General features: G+C 57.5%; 1 protein-coding gene across 1 annotated transcript in view; it reads left to right on the plus strand.

The window, feature by feature from the left end:
* CSMD1 (CUB and Sushi multiple domains 1) overlaps nucleotides 1-19,467 on the plus strand; it is a gene marked incomplete at its 5' end in the record, with an annotated part of 654,679 nt that overhangs the window by 522,323 nt on the left and 112,889 nt on the right. The window contains 3 exons of the mRNA XM_081082235.1: nucleotides 7,418-7,609; nucleotides 8,219-8,345; nucleotides 15,206-15,408. Of these exons, the coding sequence (XP_080938361.1) occupies nucleotides 7,418-7,609; nucleotides 8,219-8,345; nucleotides 15,206-15,408 (522 nt within the window). The remainder of the gene's footprint in view (nucleotides 1-7,417; nucleotides 7,610-8,218; nucleotides 8,346-15,205; nucleotides 15,409-19,467) is intronic.

The following is a 19,467-nucleotide window of genomic DNA, read 5'->3' on the forward strand; positions in this document are numbered from 1 at the left end:
TAATTGCCTCTTGCTAGTTAATTGCATTCCTTAAGAAACATTCCTGCGTAAATGCTTCAGATCCATAATTAATCTACCCACAGGAGCGGATTAGAAAACTCCGACAGAGTAAATATATAGTTTACTAAACATCCTCAAGTTTGGGAATGGTTACAGATAGCATCCGTCCGTTCTCTTTAATACTGTAATGGACCCGCGCATGCTTCCCATCGTACATTTGACATATAGCTTTATTTATGGTGATGGCGACAGGGTTTTCCCGAGGGGTGAGAGATCCCGGGTGCTGGAATAGTCCAGAAGCCTCCAGACCTTGCCACCTCACTGCTCAGCACTTCTCAGCCGTGGCGAGTAGCTCCTTTCACTCGTGTTCGCGAGGCAGAAGCCATGTGCCCACAGGGTGAGGGGGTTTTCTGAAGCTTCCGGGTGGGGCGTAGCCGGGCCAGGACCACCTCCAGGTCCCCTCGGAGCCAGGACTGTGCAGAGCGTGTTCTCAGACACTGCAGGGACCGCCCTGGATGAGCTGCAGGTACACTGATGGGGTGTCAGCGTAGCTGAGGGCCTCGGCCAGGAGCCAAGGCAGCCTCGGGGACATGGTGCAATACAGCTGTCCACACTCATTAAGCAGCTAGTGGATTCTGATCAGCGGGCAGGGCAGGCAACAAACAGCGGGAAAGGGGACGTCCACTCAAGCCCCGCTCTTTCCCGGATCAGCCTGTTCCTAGAGCAGATGGTTGCCTGCCTGCTGAGGCCGTGGTTACGAGGATGGGACGCATCGCGCAGGAGCGCCTGGCGGTGGGGACGACGTGTGCGTCTCGGATCCCCCTCTGCACCTCGCATGTGGTCTGATCCCTGATACAAAAGGAGCAGGTGGGGCACCGAGTTCCGGGAGCTGCTGGAGACCAGGAGCCGGGCTCCCCCCAGGGAACGTAAGCCGCCCCTTTCCTCCTCCGGCGACAGAGATGCTGCAAACGGCAGGGAAAGCCCTGCTGCGGACGCAGGTGTTTTCTAAGCGTTTCAGCAAATATTTGCACAGAGAAAAGGATTCTGGGCACCCGCCCTGCGTTGAATCCAGGATTTATTTAACAATCCGCTGACTCTGCGGTGTTTCACAGAACGGCCCCAGAGCAGTCCTCTCCAGGAGCAGGGCGTGGGAGGTGTGGGCAGGAGGCAGGCCTTCTGGATTATACGCTCCGTTATCGGAGCAGGTGACCAGCCCTTCCTCAAGCTCACAGGCCCGCTGCCCGCGCGTGGGCACCCCTGGGCCGTCTCCCGCCGTGGTCTGGAGGAATCAGCGACGGTGGGAGGCCCGCCGTGTGCGAGGGGGAGGCGAACGCTCCTGTTCGCAGCGACGGGCCTGGATGGCCCGCGGGCCCTGGCGGAGCCTCGCTCAGCGGGCACGCGGCTGACACAGTCCCCGTGACGGGCGGGCGGCGGGCGGCGGGCGGCGGCGGCGGCGGGGCCCATCAGGGGCCCTTCACGTGGCTCCTCTTGCGTTGCGCTCGACCCTTCGTGTCGTCTTATATTTGAGCCTTAATTCGTCTCCACTTTACCTGGGCTTGTTCTTTCTTCCCAAATGACTGACGAGAGCTTTTTAAAAAAATATATATTTTATTGATTTTTTGCAGAGAGGAAGGGAGAGGGATAGAGAGTTAGAAACATCGATCAGCTGCCTCCTGCACACTCCCCACTGGGGATGTGCCCACAACCCAGGTACATGCCCTTGACCGGAATTGAACCTGGGACCCTTCGGTCCGCAGGCCAACGCTCTATCCACTGAACCACACCAGTCGGGGGCAAGCTTTTTGGTGATGGAATGAGGCCCTTGTCACGTGAGCTGTAAATGCAGGCGTCACGCATGACATAGGTCACACTGACACACACATGTTTATGGTGATGGCCACAGGGTTTTCCAGAGGATGAGCCATCCGGTGCTGGGACAACCGGAGACGCCCCGGCTGCCCCCTCACTGCTGCAGGCCTTCCCGGGGGACCCCCACCCTCCGCCCCGGCTGCCAGCTGCATTGTGTTTCCTGTTTCAGTTCAGACGGACGTGGGGCACAGGGAGGGCCAGCGCCGCACGGCTGAATGAAGAGATGCTTGGGGCGAAGGGCGCATGAGAATAGATGGGAAGATGGGGGTAAGGCTGTCTCCAGGCCCAGCAGGAGGCTGAGGGCTGCGGGTCTGTGGGACATGGACCTCTGGGCCTATGGCCCTTCCTTTGAAAAAAAGGAGGACAAAGCCCTGGCTCGGGAAACCAGCATTTTCGGAGCACGCCTCGCCCTGAACACTCCGGGAGGGCCAGCCCGCAGCTGGACCCCAGGCCGCCAGCCGGGTCCGCATCGTCACACACGAGGGAGTTTCCTTGGGAAACGGAGGCAGGGACTTCCGTGCCCCTCCCTCCCCGAGCACGTCTCTCACAGCTGGTCTGTGCCCGTTCTCCACCCCTAGAGCCCCTGCCCTACAGGGAACGGGCTGTTCCAGAGCCCGGAGAACACACCGCGTCCCCACAGAAAGGAGTGCGCGTGGCTGTCCCACTGCTCCCCTGTGGCCCCCCGTCCCCCATCCTCAGCCTCCCATTGTGGCCCAGGTGCCTGGGCTGTAGGGGACGGGGGCGATGTGGCCTGATTGACAGCTGACTGAACCAACTACAAGGCGTTTCCCAACCTTTGTCATCTCAGCGCATCCACAGACTAACCACTAAAAGCTGCGGGCACTAACAAACGCATTACTTTTTTGCTGATCTGGCACAAGAAATAGGTATGATTTTGATTGATTTACCAAATAATAATAATTAATAATAACGACCTACCCTTTTTGCTCCAAAGTCGCTTTTTTAAATTCAGGAGCCTTGCCCGGCCGGGGTGGCTCAATGGTTGAGCATCTACCTATGAAGCAGAAGGTCATGGGTTCGATTCCCGGTCAGGGCACACGCCCAGGTTTCAGGCTCCATCCCCAGTGTGGGGCGAGCAGGAGGCAGCCGATCCATGATTCTTTCTCATCACCGACATTTCTCTCTCTCTCCCCCTCTCCCTTCCTCCCTGAAATCAGTTTAAAAAAGCAAAATCAGGTGCCTATACTTGTGTATCAGGATTTCTGGTCCCAAGAAGCAACCAATCAGACGCAACCTTATTGCACCACGTGACCAGTAAGGGGCAGCCTATTGTGTGACCTGCCCACTTAGGCTCAGGATGGGCACTCACACTTCTGAGCTGAGGTCTGAGGGCAGAGGCCAGCCTACTTGGTGAGGGACTGAGGGTTCCAAACTGTGACTCACGGTGGAAACCGCTGGACGACAGCGCATTCCCTGGAAGAGGAACCGGAGCCGGCCCTGGGCCCGGCGCTGCCTGGGCTCTGTGAGCAGGTGGACGGGATGGCAGTGGCAGGGACCGCCCGCAGCGGGCGAGAGGGGGCCAGGGTGGGCAGCAGGAGGGCCACGAGCTGGGCTGCGAGCGGCGCCATTGGAAACCTGCTCCATCCACATATGGAGACACATCCGTGCATTTGTCCGAGCTCGCCTTCCTGGGAGGATGCTGGAAGCTTCACTTTCTCTGCTTCTATGAGAAAAGAGAGCCCATGAGCCCCGCTGCGGACAACACGCTCTGCACCGCGGATGCCTGCGGGGGAACCCAGGTGAGGGGCCCTGGAGGCGGTCCAGGTGCGATAGGGAGGCTGGCTCGGGGTCCCTCGGAGGGACGCCGAGTTCATTGTAACACAGGAGGGACAGTGGATGACGGGGAAGAACCCCCCCGAGAGGAGACGGTCCTGTCCCCAGTCCCCACACGGCTCACTGTTTGCGTTAGGAAATGGTGCGCTGTGGGCACACTCAGATAAACAGCAGGCTATAGTGAATATGGGATTATTGTAGACCATCACTAGAAAGATCCTTGGGGCCCAAACCTAATGGATTCTCAAGGCGGGTGGTGCGCAGGTAGTTGTTTGGGACCCGCTGTGCCGACCCCAGGTGAGGCCGCCAAACCGCAGGACAGACATAGCCATCGCTTCCGGAGGGAGGGCCTTGCCCGCATGCGGTTTAGGAAGGACAGTGACGCGCGGTTGCTGAGCTGGCTGACTCACGCCCAGAAGCGCGGGGAGGGGAGCTGGCGTGGCTCGGGTCTCGGGCTCCTCCGGGATGTTCGTCATCGCCCGCCTTCCTGACAGGAGAGCATCCGAGGCAAACGGATCAGCGTTCACGGAGCTTTAAACAGGCCCCGTGACACCAGCCGCTTCCGTCTCTGCCCAGTGAGATTCCCACTCGGCGCCTGAGCCCCCACCCCGATCCCAGCCTCACACCCCACAGACGTCACTGCCGGGGCGGGCCTGCAAGGGTCCGCGTAGCTTTGCGTGCTTTTCCAGGAGGCTTGCTGGTGTAAGTGACTGTGTTTTAGGGGGTGAGTCTGTCCTCGGTCGGGCGACGGTGTGCTGGGCGGTGCATGTGGCTCTGTTTTCCTCTTGCAGGGCTGATGCGTGTGCTGCGGGCCAGCCTTCGAGAACTCCGGGGGCCTGGAAACAGGAGACACGCGTGACCTAATTACAAGGCTCCGGCTGAAAGCAGAGGATCTGACTGTGAGCTTAATCAGAAGCTGGCAAATGGTGTCACCAAGGCTACAAAAATCTAACCTTTTATGGGAAGAGTGGGCGCATTCCATTTTTCCATAGAGAAAATAAAAAGCAGCAGTTCCCATGTTAGTCAAAGTCGTAGATCCACTGTGCCCACACAGGGTCCCCCACAGGAGATGGGGTCTCGGGGCGACGTGATCGTCAGAAAGGGTCAGAGGTCGTGGTCGCTCCGGCCTCGCCTTTCCCGGCACGTGTGGCGGGTTCTTGGTGCTGCTTTGGGAGGAAAAAGGCGTGAGCGCTACCGGGCTGGCGGTTACCGTTTCTCTCCCCACGGATGGATTTTGACCTGAGGACGTGCGCAGGCCGCTCGGGCCTCCACGGCACCAGCGATGAGTCTGGTTGGCTGGTTTCTGAGTAAACATCTCCGGAAGCGCTGCTCGGAAGGGGACCCATCTGTTGAGTTCCAACGGGAGCAGGCAGACGGGGGAAGTCAAAAAACACGAAGCCAGGGCGCATCCGGCTGGCACTCCGCCAGGCTCTGCAGGGATGACGGGAGCCACTCGATAGCCAGGGCCGAGGCTGAGCCCTCACTGTGGGCACTGCACATCCCCGTGTGCGTGTGAGGGAGGCCGCACCGCCCTCTGTCCTGCCAGCTGCTGGTCGGTGGTGCCCAGAGCGAACGTTTGTCCCGGGATAAGTGGCTGGTGTTGGACACACTTAGCTCTGACATCCCATGAAATTGGGAAACTCAGAGCATATTTTAGCTGTTGTTCGAAGGGGCGTACATTTTTCTTGGGGTGATTTTGAGAACACTGACCTCTGAACTCCCGTGACAGGCGGCGAGTGAGGCTCAGGTGGGGGTCGGAGACCCCGAGGAGCCGAGGGCTCTCTGGGTGACTGTGGGGGGAGGCGGGCGGGTCTGCAGGGGGAGAGGGAGGCTTTAATTCCGGGACACGGGATGTCGGCGTCACTTGGCCTTTGGTGTGAGGTGGTCCGTTTGCTGTGAAACGAGCTGACGTGGCAGCCAGGCCGGGTTCGAATGCACTCGGCGGATGTAGTGGGATCTGATTCGGACGTGATGGCGCGAGAACGGGTGCCAGAGGGGATAGACAGGACAGAGAAGAAAGCGCTTTGTTCCAGGGTCCGAGGTGAGATGGGAGGGGAGTGCGATGACGGTGAGCAGTGACTGGGACGCGCGTGGGGCCTGCCTAAGGCCGTGTGTGCCCCCTCGGCCATCGGAGACCTGCTTCCTCCTTCAAATGGCGAGCAGATGGGGCAGGAACGGCCGCCGTGAGAGAGTTTGAGGCTGGGGTTCGGTGATGGTCAGTGTAGTCTGCAGCCGGGTGGATGCCACGGCCACAGCTATGGCCACGGCCACTGCTCTGGCGTGAATATGGTCACAGCCAGGGCCGGTGTCGGGACGCTTCCTGAGCTGCGGGCGGGTTATGGGACCCGGTGCCTCGTCCGTCCCGGTCAGTGAGACGTCAGGGAACCGCGGTCACACATCCCAGAAGGAAGCGCGGCCTTCGGAAGGGCTGTCTCATGTGGAGCCGCTGGGAGGGAGGTCCCTGTGACGTGGCCCTTCGGGGAGAAACCCTGAGCTTCCCCTCACCGCACAGCGACCCAGGGGGATGCGGAGAGTGGCGTGGACACTCCGTCACTGCGGGAGCGCTGGGTGCCGGCGCCGGGACTGCGAACAGAAAAGGACCGAGGAACGACGTGGTTCTGACAGGAAATGTCGGCAAAGGAGCCAGGCACCAAGCGGGGAAGCCGCTCTGCTTCTCATCGGAAGCGACTCTGTCGTCCAGGCTTCTGGCCGCGAAGCTGCCGGAATGTCTGCCGTCGGCTCATCTGCGTCCGACCGTTTCCCGGGACCCGAGTCGCCCTGCTTTGTGCTCGAGGCTCTTTCCGTGTTGACTTTCATGTAATAGTAACAACACCACCACCAGCAACAACAATAACAATAACGACTTGATGGGGCTCTCCCATGGGACGGCCGTCTCGTCCTGTGAGCGCGTGCCGCCCGTTCCCCAGGGACGGTGTGTGTGTCGGGGGGTGGGGCTGGGGGGGCCTCCTCTTGGGAAACCAGTTCAGGGAGGAGCAGGAACCGTGTTGCCCTCAGTCCAGGTTTGTAAGTCACTGCGGGATCCATTCCGGGTCCTGGTCACTCATATTCTGACCAAATGCGATTTTAAACCTCCCAGTGTTTTATGTACCAGCGAGTGTTACAGTCGGAGACACGCGTTTAGGTTCACGATCTTGAACGCCAGGGTGCGGGTTTTTTGGAACGGGTACGCGCGCGGTGAACGTTTTAATGGCCCTGAATGCCGTTCGAAGCTGCCTGGTAGATGTGAGTCGAAGGCACTTAGTAACACACAGGAATTAAACAAAGAGCCAGTGACACATGCTGCATGAATGTGCTTCCTATTCGCACCTGGGGGCGCGTGGCGCAGTCCCTGCCGCCTCCTGCCTGCTGGGAGGTGAGCTTCCGGGGGGCGGGGGGGGTGAGTCACACGCCCAGGAGCCCCCGAGGATGAGACACCCGCCCACCAACCGTGCGGTCCAGGGGACGAAGGCTCAGGCGGAGGCGCCAGGGCGGCCTCGCGGGCACGGGCCGAGCTTGGCCCGGAAGCCAGTGTGGTCACTGCAGGGGTCTGGGCTACACGGAGGCACCCAGCTGGGATGCGGGAGCCATAGTGGGTGACAGGGTGTCCCAGGCTGTGACGGAAGAGCATCCACCGGGCCTCCTTGCAGATCCTGCTGGAACCCTTCAGGGGGGAGGGCACGGCCTCTCCCGGTGGCCCTACCCCGGGCTGCGTCCCGCGTGGCCCTGCTCACTCTCCCCTCCCCCGCCCCCGCAGGCTTCGACCTGGTCAAGTGCGAGGACCCCGGGGTGCCCAGCTACGGCTACCGGGTCCGAGACGACGGCCACTTCGCGGACACCGCCGTCGTGTTCAGCTGCAACCCCGGCTACGCCATGCACGGCAGCAGCACGCTGACCTGCCTGAGCGGGGACCGCAGGGTGTGGGACCAGCCCCTGCCCTCCTGCGTGGGTGAGTGGGGCCCGCTCCCGGGGGACCGACCGGAGCCCAGGGCGCTCCCACTGCTGTCCCCACCGCCGCGTTCGTGCTCCTGACGTTTGTGTAGGATTTTAAAATAAATATGTTTTTATTGATTTCAGAGAGGAAGAGAGAGGGCGCGAGAGATAGAAGCATCAGTGGTGAGAGAGAAGCATGGATCGGCTGCCTCCTGCACGCCCCCCACTGGGGGTCATGCCCACGACCCGGGCCTGTGCCCTGACCGGGAATCCAACCCTGACCTCCTGGTTCACAGGTCGACGCTGAGCCGCTGACTCACGCCAGCCAGGCTGTGTGTAGGCGTTTAGGTGTGAAAGACAGATGTTCTAGTTCCGTTTTATTGAGACCATCTGCAGGGAATTATTAGAATTACAGCACGCGTGTCTCACGGTTTTATGCTCTCCGCTGTAATTTCCTGAGAGACAGTGTCTTTCCTTCAGGGCGATGCTTGGGAACAGGAACAGAAAGAAACGATAGAGATGGGGAGGTGACTGGTGTGTGATGCATAAAACACAGACGGCGGGCTGTGTCCTCGTAGCTAAATAACCCGTGACCCCTGTGTGACCCCACGTCTGTGTCTTGCAGCGGAGTGCGGTGGGCAGATCCACGCGGCCACCTCGGGGCGCCTGCTGTCCCCCGGCTACCCGGCGCCCTACGACAACAACCTGCACTGCACCTGGGTCATCGAGGCCGACCCCGGGAGGACCATCAGGTGCGTGTCCGATTCTGCTCCGGAGGGTGGGACTAGAGGTGTGTCGGCTGCTCTCCCCGTCGTGACCCCTGGGGGTGATGTGTGAGGTTGCTGAGCTACAGGAGGGAGTGCGCTGGGGGGGTGAATGGTCCACGGGCCCACGTGTTAACACTGTGTTCCTTTGACAATGTGCGGTGACCACGTATAACAAAGGAAAACAGAAAGTGTATCCGTTAGCGTTGGCTGCGTAACAAGCTGGCCCCCCAAACTCAGCTGCTTTAAACAGTTAGTGACGTGCTCAGGGCGTGGTGGGTGCTCTGAGCAGTCTGGTCTGTGCGCGGCCAGCCAGGTGGTCCCGGTGGCCTCGCTAGGAGTGGGGCCTCCGCTGGACGGTTGGGAAGGTGGGGTCCTCTCCGCCCAGGTTGCCGGTCCTCCATAGCTGGTCACGGTGGAAGGTCCGCAGCAGCAGGAGATGACGGCTTTTCACACTCACGCTTGCATCGCATTTGCTCACGTGCCCTTTGCCAAAGCAGATCTCACGGTCTCAGGAGCAAGAGGGTTTGGAGAGAGACTCTCCACCCCTTAACGGGGAGAGAACAGAGGCACAGTGATGGGCCCCAGGCAGCCGGGGAGGACACGGCTCATCCTCATCTGTGAGACATGGATGTCACCGTGGGGCAGACCAGGACCCGCTCCAGGCTGGAGGGGCACACGCACTGGACAGCCATCAAACATGCAGCATTTAACACATTTCGTACCGCTCAGGAGTTTGCTCGTGTTCTGCGCGCCATCTGTTAAGGACCGCTCACGAGTGTTCTCGTGTTTCACGCCCGTGGAAAAAGGAGCGAATCTAGATACTTATGTAAATTTTGTTTGGTTCCTCTTCATAGAGGAAAATGTTTTACCCAGTACCATACGTTAAAAAAGTACTAGGGACTTTAATTGTTTTTGTAAATAAAAATGTTATAATTATTGAAAAACAACACCTAAAGTGCATTATGATGATTTAAATAACGTGCAGTTTGCCCAGAAACGTGCGGTCCCTGGCGTATGCCTTAGAGATTTCTATGCGGTACGCAGTGTGTTCAGAGAAAGTGTGTTTCCATGAATGGGTCTGGGTTGTGGAGAGCAGTTTGTGAAACCACTGAGCTAACCAGCAAAAGGAAGGTTTTTAAAGCAGGTTGTCCAGGTCCAGTGGGAAGGCCGTGTCGGAATCCCCAGTCCGTCCAGCGAAAGGTCATTTCCAAGCGAGCTGGCCTTGGTCACGTCCCCATGGCCGGAAGGGCGCACACGGTCCTCTGCCCACTTCTCCCCTCTTCTCCGCCCGCTGGCCGTCCCGTGCGTCGCAGCGCTCTTCACCGGCTCCACATCGTTATTATTTGTGTTCTATTGCTGTTACCGTCCATCGATTTTACTGAGGCGTCAGGGGAGGGTGCACGTGCTGGGAGGACACTGAGACCTGCCGTGCGGGCCCGGCCTGGTGGCCGCAACCCACCACGTAAGCAGCCTCACCTCACACGCTCACAGCCACGGAAGCTCCACAGCCTTTCTTAAGACTGCCTACCCCACCCCCCGCAGCCCTGACCCCCATGACTCTGGTCCCTGTGGCCCTCCCTGGTGTCACTGCACCCTCGGAGACGGAGCGGCCGGCCTCCGGGTCCCGCTGTAGACACAGGAAGGGCAGAGAGAGGCCACATCCAGGGCCTTGGCCGGGCAGTCGGTGGACGGAACGCTCCCACTCTGGTGATCTGTGTCCTGTGCAGTGGCATCCGGCGCCCTCAGTGACATGTGGGAACAGACGCCCAGGGGAGGGGGGTGGTGGGGGAGGGGGCGGACCCACTCCTCCTGGGCCTTCAGCTCCCGAGTCGCCACCCCGGTAGGAGACACCTCCCGGGCCGAGCCGAGCCCTGTCCCCTTCCAAAGCCCCCTCCTCGGCCCCTGTGTGCACAGACAGCAGTGTCACCTCAGTCTCCCTGGGATACGCCCAGGACATTTACAACATGGATCATTAGGGGGGACCGGCCAGGAGGTGCACGTGTGCCGGGAGCCGGTCCATGCTTGCTGTTTCAAGGGACCTGGCATATATGGCATACTGTTCTTAATGTTTGCTCACCTTCTTGGCACTATGTGTTTTAACCAAGGTCTCTGAGAAAGGTTGTTTCCCCAGGTAGGGATTTTCCCCTGAAGTTAGGGAGGGAATAAAACCCCTCAACTAAGTGCCAGGCGGGTAATTAATCACTTTAACTACGAACAATCATGCTTAAGCTACATAATCTTTACTCCCTGGAATGGAGATAAGAAACGCCCTAACCTTTGGAATAGAGATTGATAGGATTGAATCAACTGGTGTAAATACAGATGTAACAAGACAGCGAGAGACAGAACTTAGAACACAGAACTTAGAAGACAGAACCTACACAGAACCTATAGACAGAAGAACTTCGCTGGAGAGAACATGGCAAAAGATCCTGGACTGAACCTGACTACAGAAATTGGCAAGAGAACCTGACTAGAACCTGGTGACTGAACCTGGCTGGAGAACCTGGACAGAACCTGGCTGAAGAACCTAGCGAGGGAACATGGCTACAGAACCTGGCTGGAGAACCTGGAGAACCTAGCAAGGGAACATGGACACAGAACCTGGCTGGAGATCCTGACCAGAACTTGGCTGGAGATCCTGGCTAGGCTGCTGATCAACTGAACGCTGTCTCTGTGTCATTCCTTCTTCGTCGACTCCGTCCACACCTTTGGGGACCCCTGGACCCACTGGGGCAGGACCCTGGCACACGTGCAGGACACATGCCAACTGCCCGCAGGAGTCGGGCCTGAGCCACACCGACGGGAATGACGGGGGTGGGGGAGTGACTGACAGGGGCGCTGGGGTCACCGCTGCTGCGGGGAGGGGACGCTGACGCCTCCGAGAGCCCATGTGCCGCGGCTTCCTTAGCCGCCTCCTCCAGCCCTGTGTCCGCTCACCCTCCCGAGGATGCCCGTCCTGCTCCTGGAAGGTTTCCAGTTTCAGAAGTTATTTGACTCCTATGTCCTCCGTCTCCAGTATTTCCCCAAGACCTGGGCTGTGCCTCCCAGTCTGTGGGGCTGACAGCCTTAGATTTCTTTCTGGGTCCAGTGGTTCTCAACCTTCCTAATGCCACGCGACCCCTAATACAGTTCCTCATGTTGTGGTGACCCCCAACCATAACTTTAGTTTCGTTGCTACTTCATAGCTGTAATGTTGCTGCTGTTACGAATCGTCATGTAAATATCTGATATGCAGGATGTATTTTCATTGTTACACATTGAACATAATTAAGGCATAGTGATTAACCACAGAAACAATATGTAATTATATATGTGTTTTCCGATGGTCTGAGGCGACCCCTGTGAAAGGGTCTTTTGACCCCCAAAGGGGTCATGACCCACAGGTTGAGAACCGCTGTCTAGGAGGCCGTGGGAAACCCTGAGCATGAAAGCCGTGCGGTGGGGGCCCGTCTCCCCCTCCCTCTTGCCTGCGTTTCCAGTTCCTCTCTCCCCTCACTTCCCTCGCACTTTAATTTTCTCCCTACTGGACCTCTCCAAAGCCTCTCCCGGCTGGTCCCCCAGAGTCCCGGCCCCCAGGGGTTTGGCGCTCTGCCCCTCGTGGGTTATCCCTGATGCTCACCTGGGCCCGTTTCAGAGGGAGCACTCGCTGCCTCCATCCCGCGCTCAGCCTGTGCACCCAGGGCCCCTGCCTCACCCGCAGACCCTCCTCAAATTCTCGGCCTCAGTTACAACGTCAGGCCCTCAGCAAAGACGCCTTTTCCTGATCCCGCCTGAGAAGGGTGCCGCCTTCCCTGGGCTCCGCGCTCTGTGCCTCAGCGCCTTCCCTCGCAGCCGGACACCTGGGTGTCAGGACAGCCAGGCCCTCTGACCTCCACGCTGCTGGCCCGCCCACCCCGTGACCTCACTGTTCATCCCCCCTTCTCCCCAAGCCTTCCACTCACCACCCACCCATCCAGCTGCCACGCCTGGATCCACGCCCGTGGCCACGCCCCCAGATTCGCCAGGCCTCCAGAAAGGGTCTTCTCTCCACGTTCCAGTACAGAAACAGTTTCTGTCCATCTGAATGCAATCTTTTATTGATCATATATAGCAATAATGTGTTATATACAGCACATACATAAGCTATCTATTTTATTTTATTGAGAAAGAGAGGGAGAGAAAGAGAGACAGAAACATTGATGTGAAAGAAAACCATCATTGGTTGCCTCCTGCACGCCCGCTACTGGGGATTGAGCCTGCACCCCAGGCATGTGCCCTGCCCGGGAATCGAACCAGCGACCTTTGGGCAACAGGACGATGCTCAACTAACCGAGCCGCTCATCCGGGTGTCACTTACGTATCCTTACACCCTGTGGGCAGTCGTTTTGGTCTCACAACGATGTCTTTGGATGCTCACAGACTCTTCTTTTCCTTGAGTCGAATCCATTTTAACTCACTCTCTTTCATAGTTAGTGGGTCTCTGTACTTAGATTCTGTCCTGCCACCTACTTGTTGGGAATGTTCATAACGGTTTTGTGTTCAGATTTAAAAGTGTTGCCTCCCCCATGTTAGAAGAACGTTACGTTAGGTTATTGTAGTAGGAGGTTTATTTTCCCTCCAGTTCATCCCCACTCCACCCGGGTTGACTTTGGCACATGGCGTGAGGAGGGTCAAGGTGCTGTTTTGTCCATAGGGAAGCTGATTGTCCATTTGTGGAATAGCCCGTCTCCATTGCAGGGCAGTGCGGCCTTCGTCACAAGTAATTCATTCACTTCGGCCTGTTTCTGAGCTTAATTTCGTCTATCTCTTCGTCCATCCGTTCGTCCATCTATTCGTCCATCCATCTTTCCATTTATTTGTCCATCCAGTGCAGGACCTGTCTCTATTGGTTCCTGACTTGCCTTATTAGAAGTCTTGAGATTCCGTAGTATAACCTCCACCTTCGTTCTTCTGCGTTAGATTGCCATGGCAGTCCGTGGCTCTGCATTTCCATGTGCATTTTACAAACACGTGTCACTTCCTACCACGGAAATCGCTAGGATTCCTACTGGAATCGCAGTCGATCAATAGACAAGTTGAAGGAAAGCTGACATTGCGGAGGGAGCTGAATTCCAGCCCCCAGCACGGTGTGTGGCCTGGTCACGGAGATCTGAGACCGTTTGCCTCAATCTGTGCGCCGTGTCCTGTGCGTGGGCCTTGCCCATCTCAGAAGGACTCCGGGCTCTCGCCTGCTTTCTGGTAATGATGTCAGTCGGTTTCATTTCCTCTTCTGTGTGTGACTCCCTGAAAGTGGCATTCCCCAGGGCAGAGGGGTTCTCTCCATGCCGAGTATGAAAAGCAGCTTGAAGGCAATGCAAACCCACAGCAAAGGGACCATCGATGACGTCAGTATTGGTGGACACACCAAAGGGCCCTGTGCGCCATCTGGGGGTAAGCGTGTGCACACGTGGATGGAAATTGGGAAAATACCAACGGGAAGGTCCATCTGAACTTCAGAGCGCAGGCGACCGGAAGGACACAAGACCACATGGGGGAGGGCGTGTGAGAGAGTCTGTAAGATTTTATTCTTTAAAAAGATCTGGATCAAATGGGGCTGACTGTTACCACCGGGGCAGGGGAGGGGTACACACATGCCTGCTGTGGTCTGATCTTTTCTGTGGAATAAAAGTATATTTCATGTTGGACATTTAAAAATGAACCATGTTTCTGACTCCATGCAGGTGAGAGATACTTTTAAGCTTATAATACACACAAAATAGGTAATTTAGATGTGTGTGCAGTCTTTCCTGTGTCATCTGTTCCGATGTTTTTATCTCCCTTACAAGTCTGTGCGTTGAGCAGTAAATAACACGCTGTAAATCAACCGCTGGCGTCCGCTCCGCTCTGATCTGTCTGAATTGCGTAAATAGGACCGGATTTCTGCCGCCGCCTCTGACAGCGAGCCCCCTCACAGGGACGCGGGAGTCGCTCTGGAAAATATCTGTAAATCCAATGAAAGTGCCGTAAACTTCGTAAAGGAAGGAGCTGGTATTGCACATCTCTGCCTGCGCGCTCCGCGAATTCTAAATGTGATAAAGGAAGGAGTTGATGGGGCCCACTCCCGCCTTCGTGTTGCTGTTGCAAATAATGCATTTTCTGAAAATGCAATTTATGGGAACAAATACAACATCAGACCCCATCATAGAGGTTCAGGTAGACAATCTCCTGGTGTCAGCATCCCTTCCTGCGGGCGTGGGTGCTGCCCCCTCCTGGGCATGACAAGAACAACACCGACACCACATAGAAAACCTGCAGGATCAGTTTCACACAAAGCTCTGTCCCCTGTGTCTTCCAGCCTGAGAAGCCCAGAAAGCTTTGTGTGAGAGCCAAGAGCTGACAGCCGGTCCGCGTGGCTCCGTGGTTGAGCGTCGACCTATGAACCAGGAGGCGATTCCCGGTCAGGGCACTTGCCCGGGCTGTGGGCTCGATCCTCAGTGTGGGGCGTGCAGGAGGCAGCCGATCCATGATTGTCTCTCCTCATTGATGTTTCTCTCTCTCCTCCCTCTCCCTTCTCCTCTGACATCAATACAAATATGTATTTACAAATAGAGCTGACAGCCTCAGAAGGGATGGTTTCATCCTGAAAAAGTGGCCCAGGATGTGGCTCAGGGCTCTGCGCATCCCTGGCAGGTGGAGCGGGGCCTGCCAGGGGGATCCCGCTCCGCCTGGGCGTCCCTGCGGCCCAGTCCCTGGGGCACACGGGCCAGGTGCCGGCAGGCAGGTGGGGGGATGGAAGCGTGTGCAGTGGCTGGCGTGCACCCTGGGGCCTCCGGGCGCCCGGGACGGGAGGTGTCCCGAGTGACAGGCCTGTGCTGTCTCCGCAGCCTCCACTTCATCCTGTTCGACACGGAGAAGAGCCACGACGTCCTGCGGGTGTGGGACGGGCCCGCGGACGGCGCCGTCCTGCTGAAGGAGTGGAGCGGCTCGGCGCTGCCCGGCGACATCCACAGCACCTTCAACGCGCTCACCCTGCAGTTCGACACCGACTTCTTCATCAGCAAGTCCGGCTTCTCCCTGCAGTTCTCGAGTGAGTGCCGCCGCCCGGCCCGGCCGCCTCGGGGCCGCGCTGTGTCCTGGCCTCCCCACAGGGCGGGCGTGGGCTGTGAGCACGATGTGGAGGTTTACAGAGCGCGTCAGAGAGAACGCTTATCCTGGGAAATGCTGCTTTATTAGAATAGCTATATCTCTATCTACATCCATGATATCTATATCTACATCCATAATATCTATATCTACATCTATAATATCTATATCTACATCCATGATATCTATATCTACATCTACAATATCTATATCTACATCTTTATCTATCTATATCTATAACATCCATACCTATCTATATATATATCTGCATCTATAATATATCTATATCTACATCTATAATATATCTATATCTATATCTGCATCTGTAATATATCTATATCTATATATCTGTATCTACATCATCTCTCTATGTCTACATCTGTCTGCACATTTATAGCTTTACACAGTGATGAAGGTCGCACTGTGTGTGATGGAGACCGGCTTCTCAGCCAGTGGACAATTAGCTTTACTGTGGAGAGAGCAATCCCTTGCCTCTACCTCACACATACACAAAAGCCACTCGGGGTGGAGCAGAGGTGCGGCTCCATGAGGCTCTATATGTGTGTGGACCTTTAAAGGCTGACATCCGCCTGTTCACCTGACACTGAGCCAGGTGTGGGTCTCCCTGGACCCCAGGTTGACCCTGGCGCTCCCCACGCCTGGCTCCAGGGCAGCTCCCAGGTGGCTGTGGGTGATTCCCGGAGCCGCCAGCCGCCAGCTGCCCTGCTTTCCTTCCCCCACCTCCCGCAAGGCGAGCCAGGTCCTCGCCTCCCTGGGCTGAGGGCCACGTGTTGGAGGGCGAGCCCCTCCCAGGGTCCCCAGGCCTCCACCAGGCCTGCGGCTCTGTCAGCTCCCGGAGACCCGTCCACCATCGCGGCCCAGCCCTCAGTAATGGCCAGTTCCCGGGCGGGGGCGGGGAGGGGAGGGAGGGGGCCGGTGCGGCTCCCCCTTTGAGTGCCTTTAGGGGGCGCCATGTGGAGGCGCCATTTAGTTCAGTGGCACGCGGGGTCAGCGGAAAGCAAGTGGAACTCACAGGTAAACACGTTCCACCTCCATTACCCCCCGGCAGGCCCCTGGTGAGCCAGAGGAGGATTTACAGAGAGAGGGAGCTCGGTCAGTGCGAAGCTTGAAGAGGTGGCTCTAAATCTGAGGTCACGGGCTCGCAGTCTCTCCGCTCAGGCCATTGGGCCTGGGCGACGTTGGCGGCACGGGAGCTCGCGGGGCAGGGCCTGCGGGAGGGGCCGTTCACTGCGAAATACCACGGAGGCTTGCTCTGCGGGGAAATGTCCGTTACGCCAAGGTGATGTCAGTTTTTCTCGTTTTTGTGAAATAAAAGTGTCCTTTTCTTTAGAAGCGATGGTGAGAGTGGACTGCAGGCGTGTGATCTGCGGGCTGTATGGGCACAGCCGAGAAGCTGGTAACGTGAGGAGAGGGTTCCTGCGCTCCCAGGCCATTCCTGCCAGGAAACAGGCTCCTTAGAGCAGTTTAGGCTTCGCAGCAGCGCTGAGGGCAAGGAGGGAGCATGCCCACCTCCCAGCTCCCACCCCCCACCCCATCCCCCCGGCACAGCTCTCCGACGAGGCTCCCCACCGGGGGCATTGGTCACAACCGACGACCGGCATTGACACGGAGGGTCACCCAGAGCCACAGGGGACACCAGGGCTCATTCGTTTTTAAAAATACATATTTGCATTGATGTCAGAGAGGAAGGGAGAGGGAGGGACAGAAACATCCGTGATGAGAGAGAAGCATGGATCGGCCGCCTCCTGCACGCCCCACCCTGGGGACCGAGCCCACAGCGCCGGGCCTGTGCCCTGACCGGGACTCGAACCCTGACCTCCTGGCTCATGGGTGGGCGCTCAAGCACTGAGACGCCGGCCAGGCAGCGTTCACGCCTGTGCTGTGCACCCCGTGGGTGTGGGCAGATGTGTGATGGCGTGTGACCGTCGTCACCGCGTCACAGGGCAGTGCCACTGCCCCGCGCCCTCGGCTCCACCTTCACCCCTCCCGTCAGCACCGGAAACCCCTGGCGGGTTCACTGGGCCCACAGTGTGGCCTTTTCCAGGGCGCACAGTGGGAGCCGCACAGCGTGGCCTTTCACACTGGCTCCCGTCCTTAGTCGCCGGCATCGGGCTCCTGCCTCCACAGCGCCTTTCTTTCCGCCGAATAGCGTGCCGTGGCTGCCGGGCAGGCGAGTGGATAAACAGCGGGGCAGACGGCCGCCCCCTCCCCCGGGCAGCTGCTGAGGGGCGGTCACGGGCGGATCCGGCTGCTTCCCAGGTTTGCCAGTTGCGGTAAAGCTGTGGCCGCCTGTGTGCAGCTTCTGCGTGGCCGGCGCTAGCGCCTGTGCGTGGAGGCCGAGAGCTGGTTGGCGGCTTGTGCGCCGAGAGCTCGCTTAGCTTTGTTCCCGGCCTTTAAAACGTCCCTTTTTTAAATTCGTCTGGAGCCTAGCAGCCACTTCCCCCCCATATCCCATGATGATTCCCTCTTTTTAAAAGGGATCTTCCTAGTGTGGGTTAAAAAAGCAGCCCCTCATTGCAGTTACCTGAGAACAGAATTAACGCTCCTCCCACAGGTGATGCGGATGCTTGAAAGTGGTGAGTACGCACACACCTGTTAAATGCAGGAGAAAGTCACAAGTTAATTTTTAACGCTTTGTTCAAGTGTTCTAGACTGAACCGCAGGGCTTGCCATTTTTGTGGAGCGGCATGGTAGATGCTGGCGGTGGCTGTGGTTGCCGTAGACGTTGCCGGGTGTGCTCTCCCGCTGCGTCCCCAGTTAAGAAACCCCTGGGTCTGGGATGTTCTTGGGAAGCATGACTTCAGGGGGCAACTGTCATGGGGGCTCGGTGTCTCTGATGGATGCCTCTGTGACGGAAACACACTGGCATTTTCAGAAACCAGCGGGGAAATGCTGAGTCTGCATTGGGGGAACTTTGTAAAATTCAGAGCCACTTTCTTTGTTTGCGAGTCTGTGCCTGGCACAGGATTCTCTGCATTTTCCGAGCTTTTTCAGCCCCCAAGGAGTTGATGCCCCAGCAGGGAGCCAGCTGCTGGCCCTGCCCCGCCCACAAACAGCCTGTGGCCCTGCCTTTGGTGGTTTCCTGCCCTAACCCAGGGAGCAGCTTTTCAGATAAATGTTTCCAAACAATAACTGTGCCCTGAGCGCACTTTTCACCCCGGGAACTAATGACTCAGTCCCTATGTTTGTTAATGTTTCAAGAAAATCCAAGGCGGACCCTATGCATTTCCTGGGCCATGGCCGTAGTTCTGCATTCCCGTGTCAGTGGGATGAGAAAAGATCACCACTTGCTACGTAATTAAATACAGAGCCCCTGGCCAGGCCGCTCAGCCGGTTAGAGCGTCATCGGATTGCCAAGGTTTCGGGTTCAGTCCCCGGTGAGGGCACACGTAAGAATCGCCCGAAGAATGCATGGTTAAGTGGGGCAGCCAGTAGATGCTTCTCTCTCTGGCTCTCTCCTTCCTCTCTCTAAAATCAGTAAAAACAAAAATGGAGCCCAAACGGCGTGACTCCGTGCTTGACTGTCGACCTATGAACCAGGAGGTCACAGTTCAATTCCCGGTCAGGACACATGCCCGGATTACGGGCTCGATCTCCAGTGTGGGGCGTGCAGGAGGCCGCGATCAGTGATACTCTCATCATTGATGTTCCTATCTCTCTCTCCCTCTCCCTTCCTCTCTAATATCAATAAAAAATATATTTAAAAAAAAAAGAAAAATGAAAAATAAAAAATATATTTTACAGGTCCCCCTTGTCAACAGTGGGTTAATATGATGGGAGAGTGTGTGTCCCTGCAGGTTCTCATCCCACAGGGTCTGTGTGTCTGACCCCGCGACACTCAGAGTCATGTCCATTGCTCGTATGTTAAGGGTGTGGGCGGCTCGAACTGGCCCAGATGGTCCCAGATTCAGGTGGACAAGGACCCGGATGATAGTAGGCCCCCGGGGCCTGTGGAGTGTCATTGTAACCTGCAGAGCCCAGA

This window comes from Myotis nattereri (genome assembly GCF_964212035.1).
Source record: "Myotis nattereri genome assembly, chromosome: 2".
In the NCBI taxonomy this organism is placed as follows: Eukaryota; Metazoa; Chordata; class Mammalia; order Chiroptera; family Vespertilionidae; genus Myotis; species Myotis nattereri.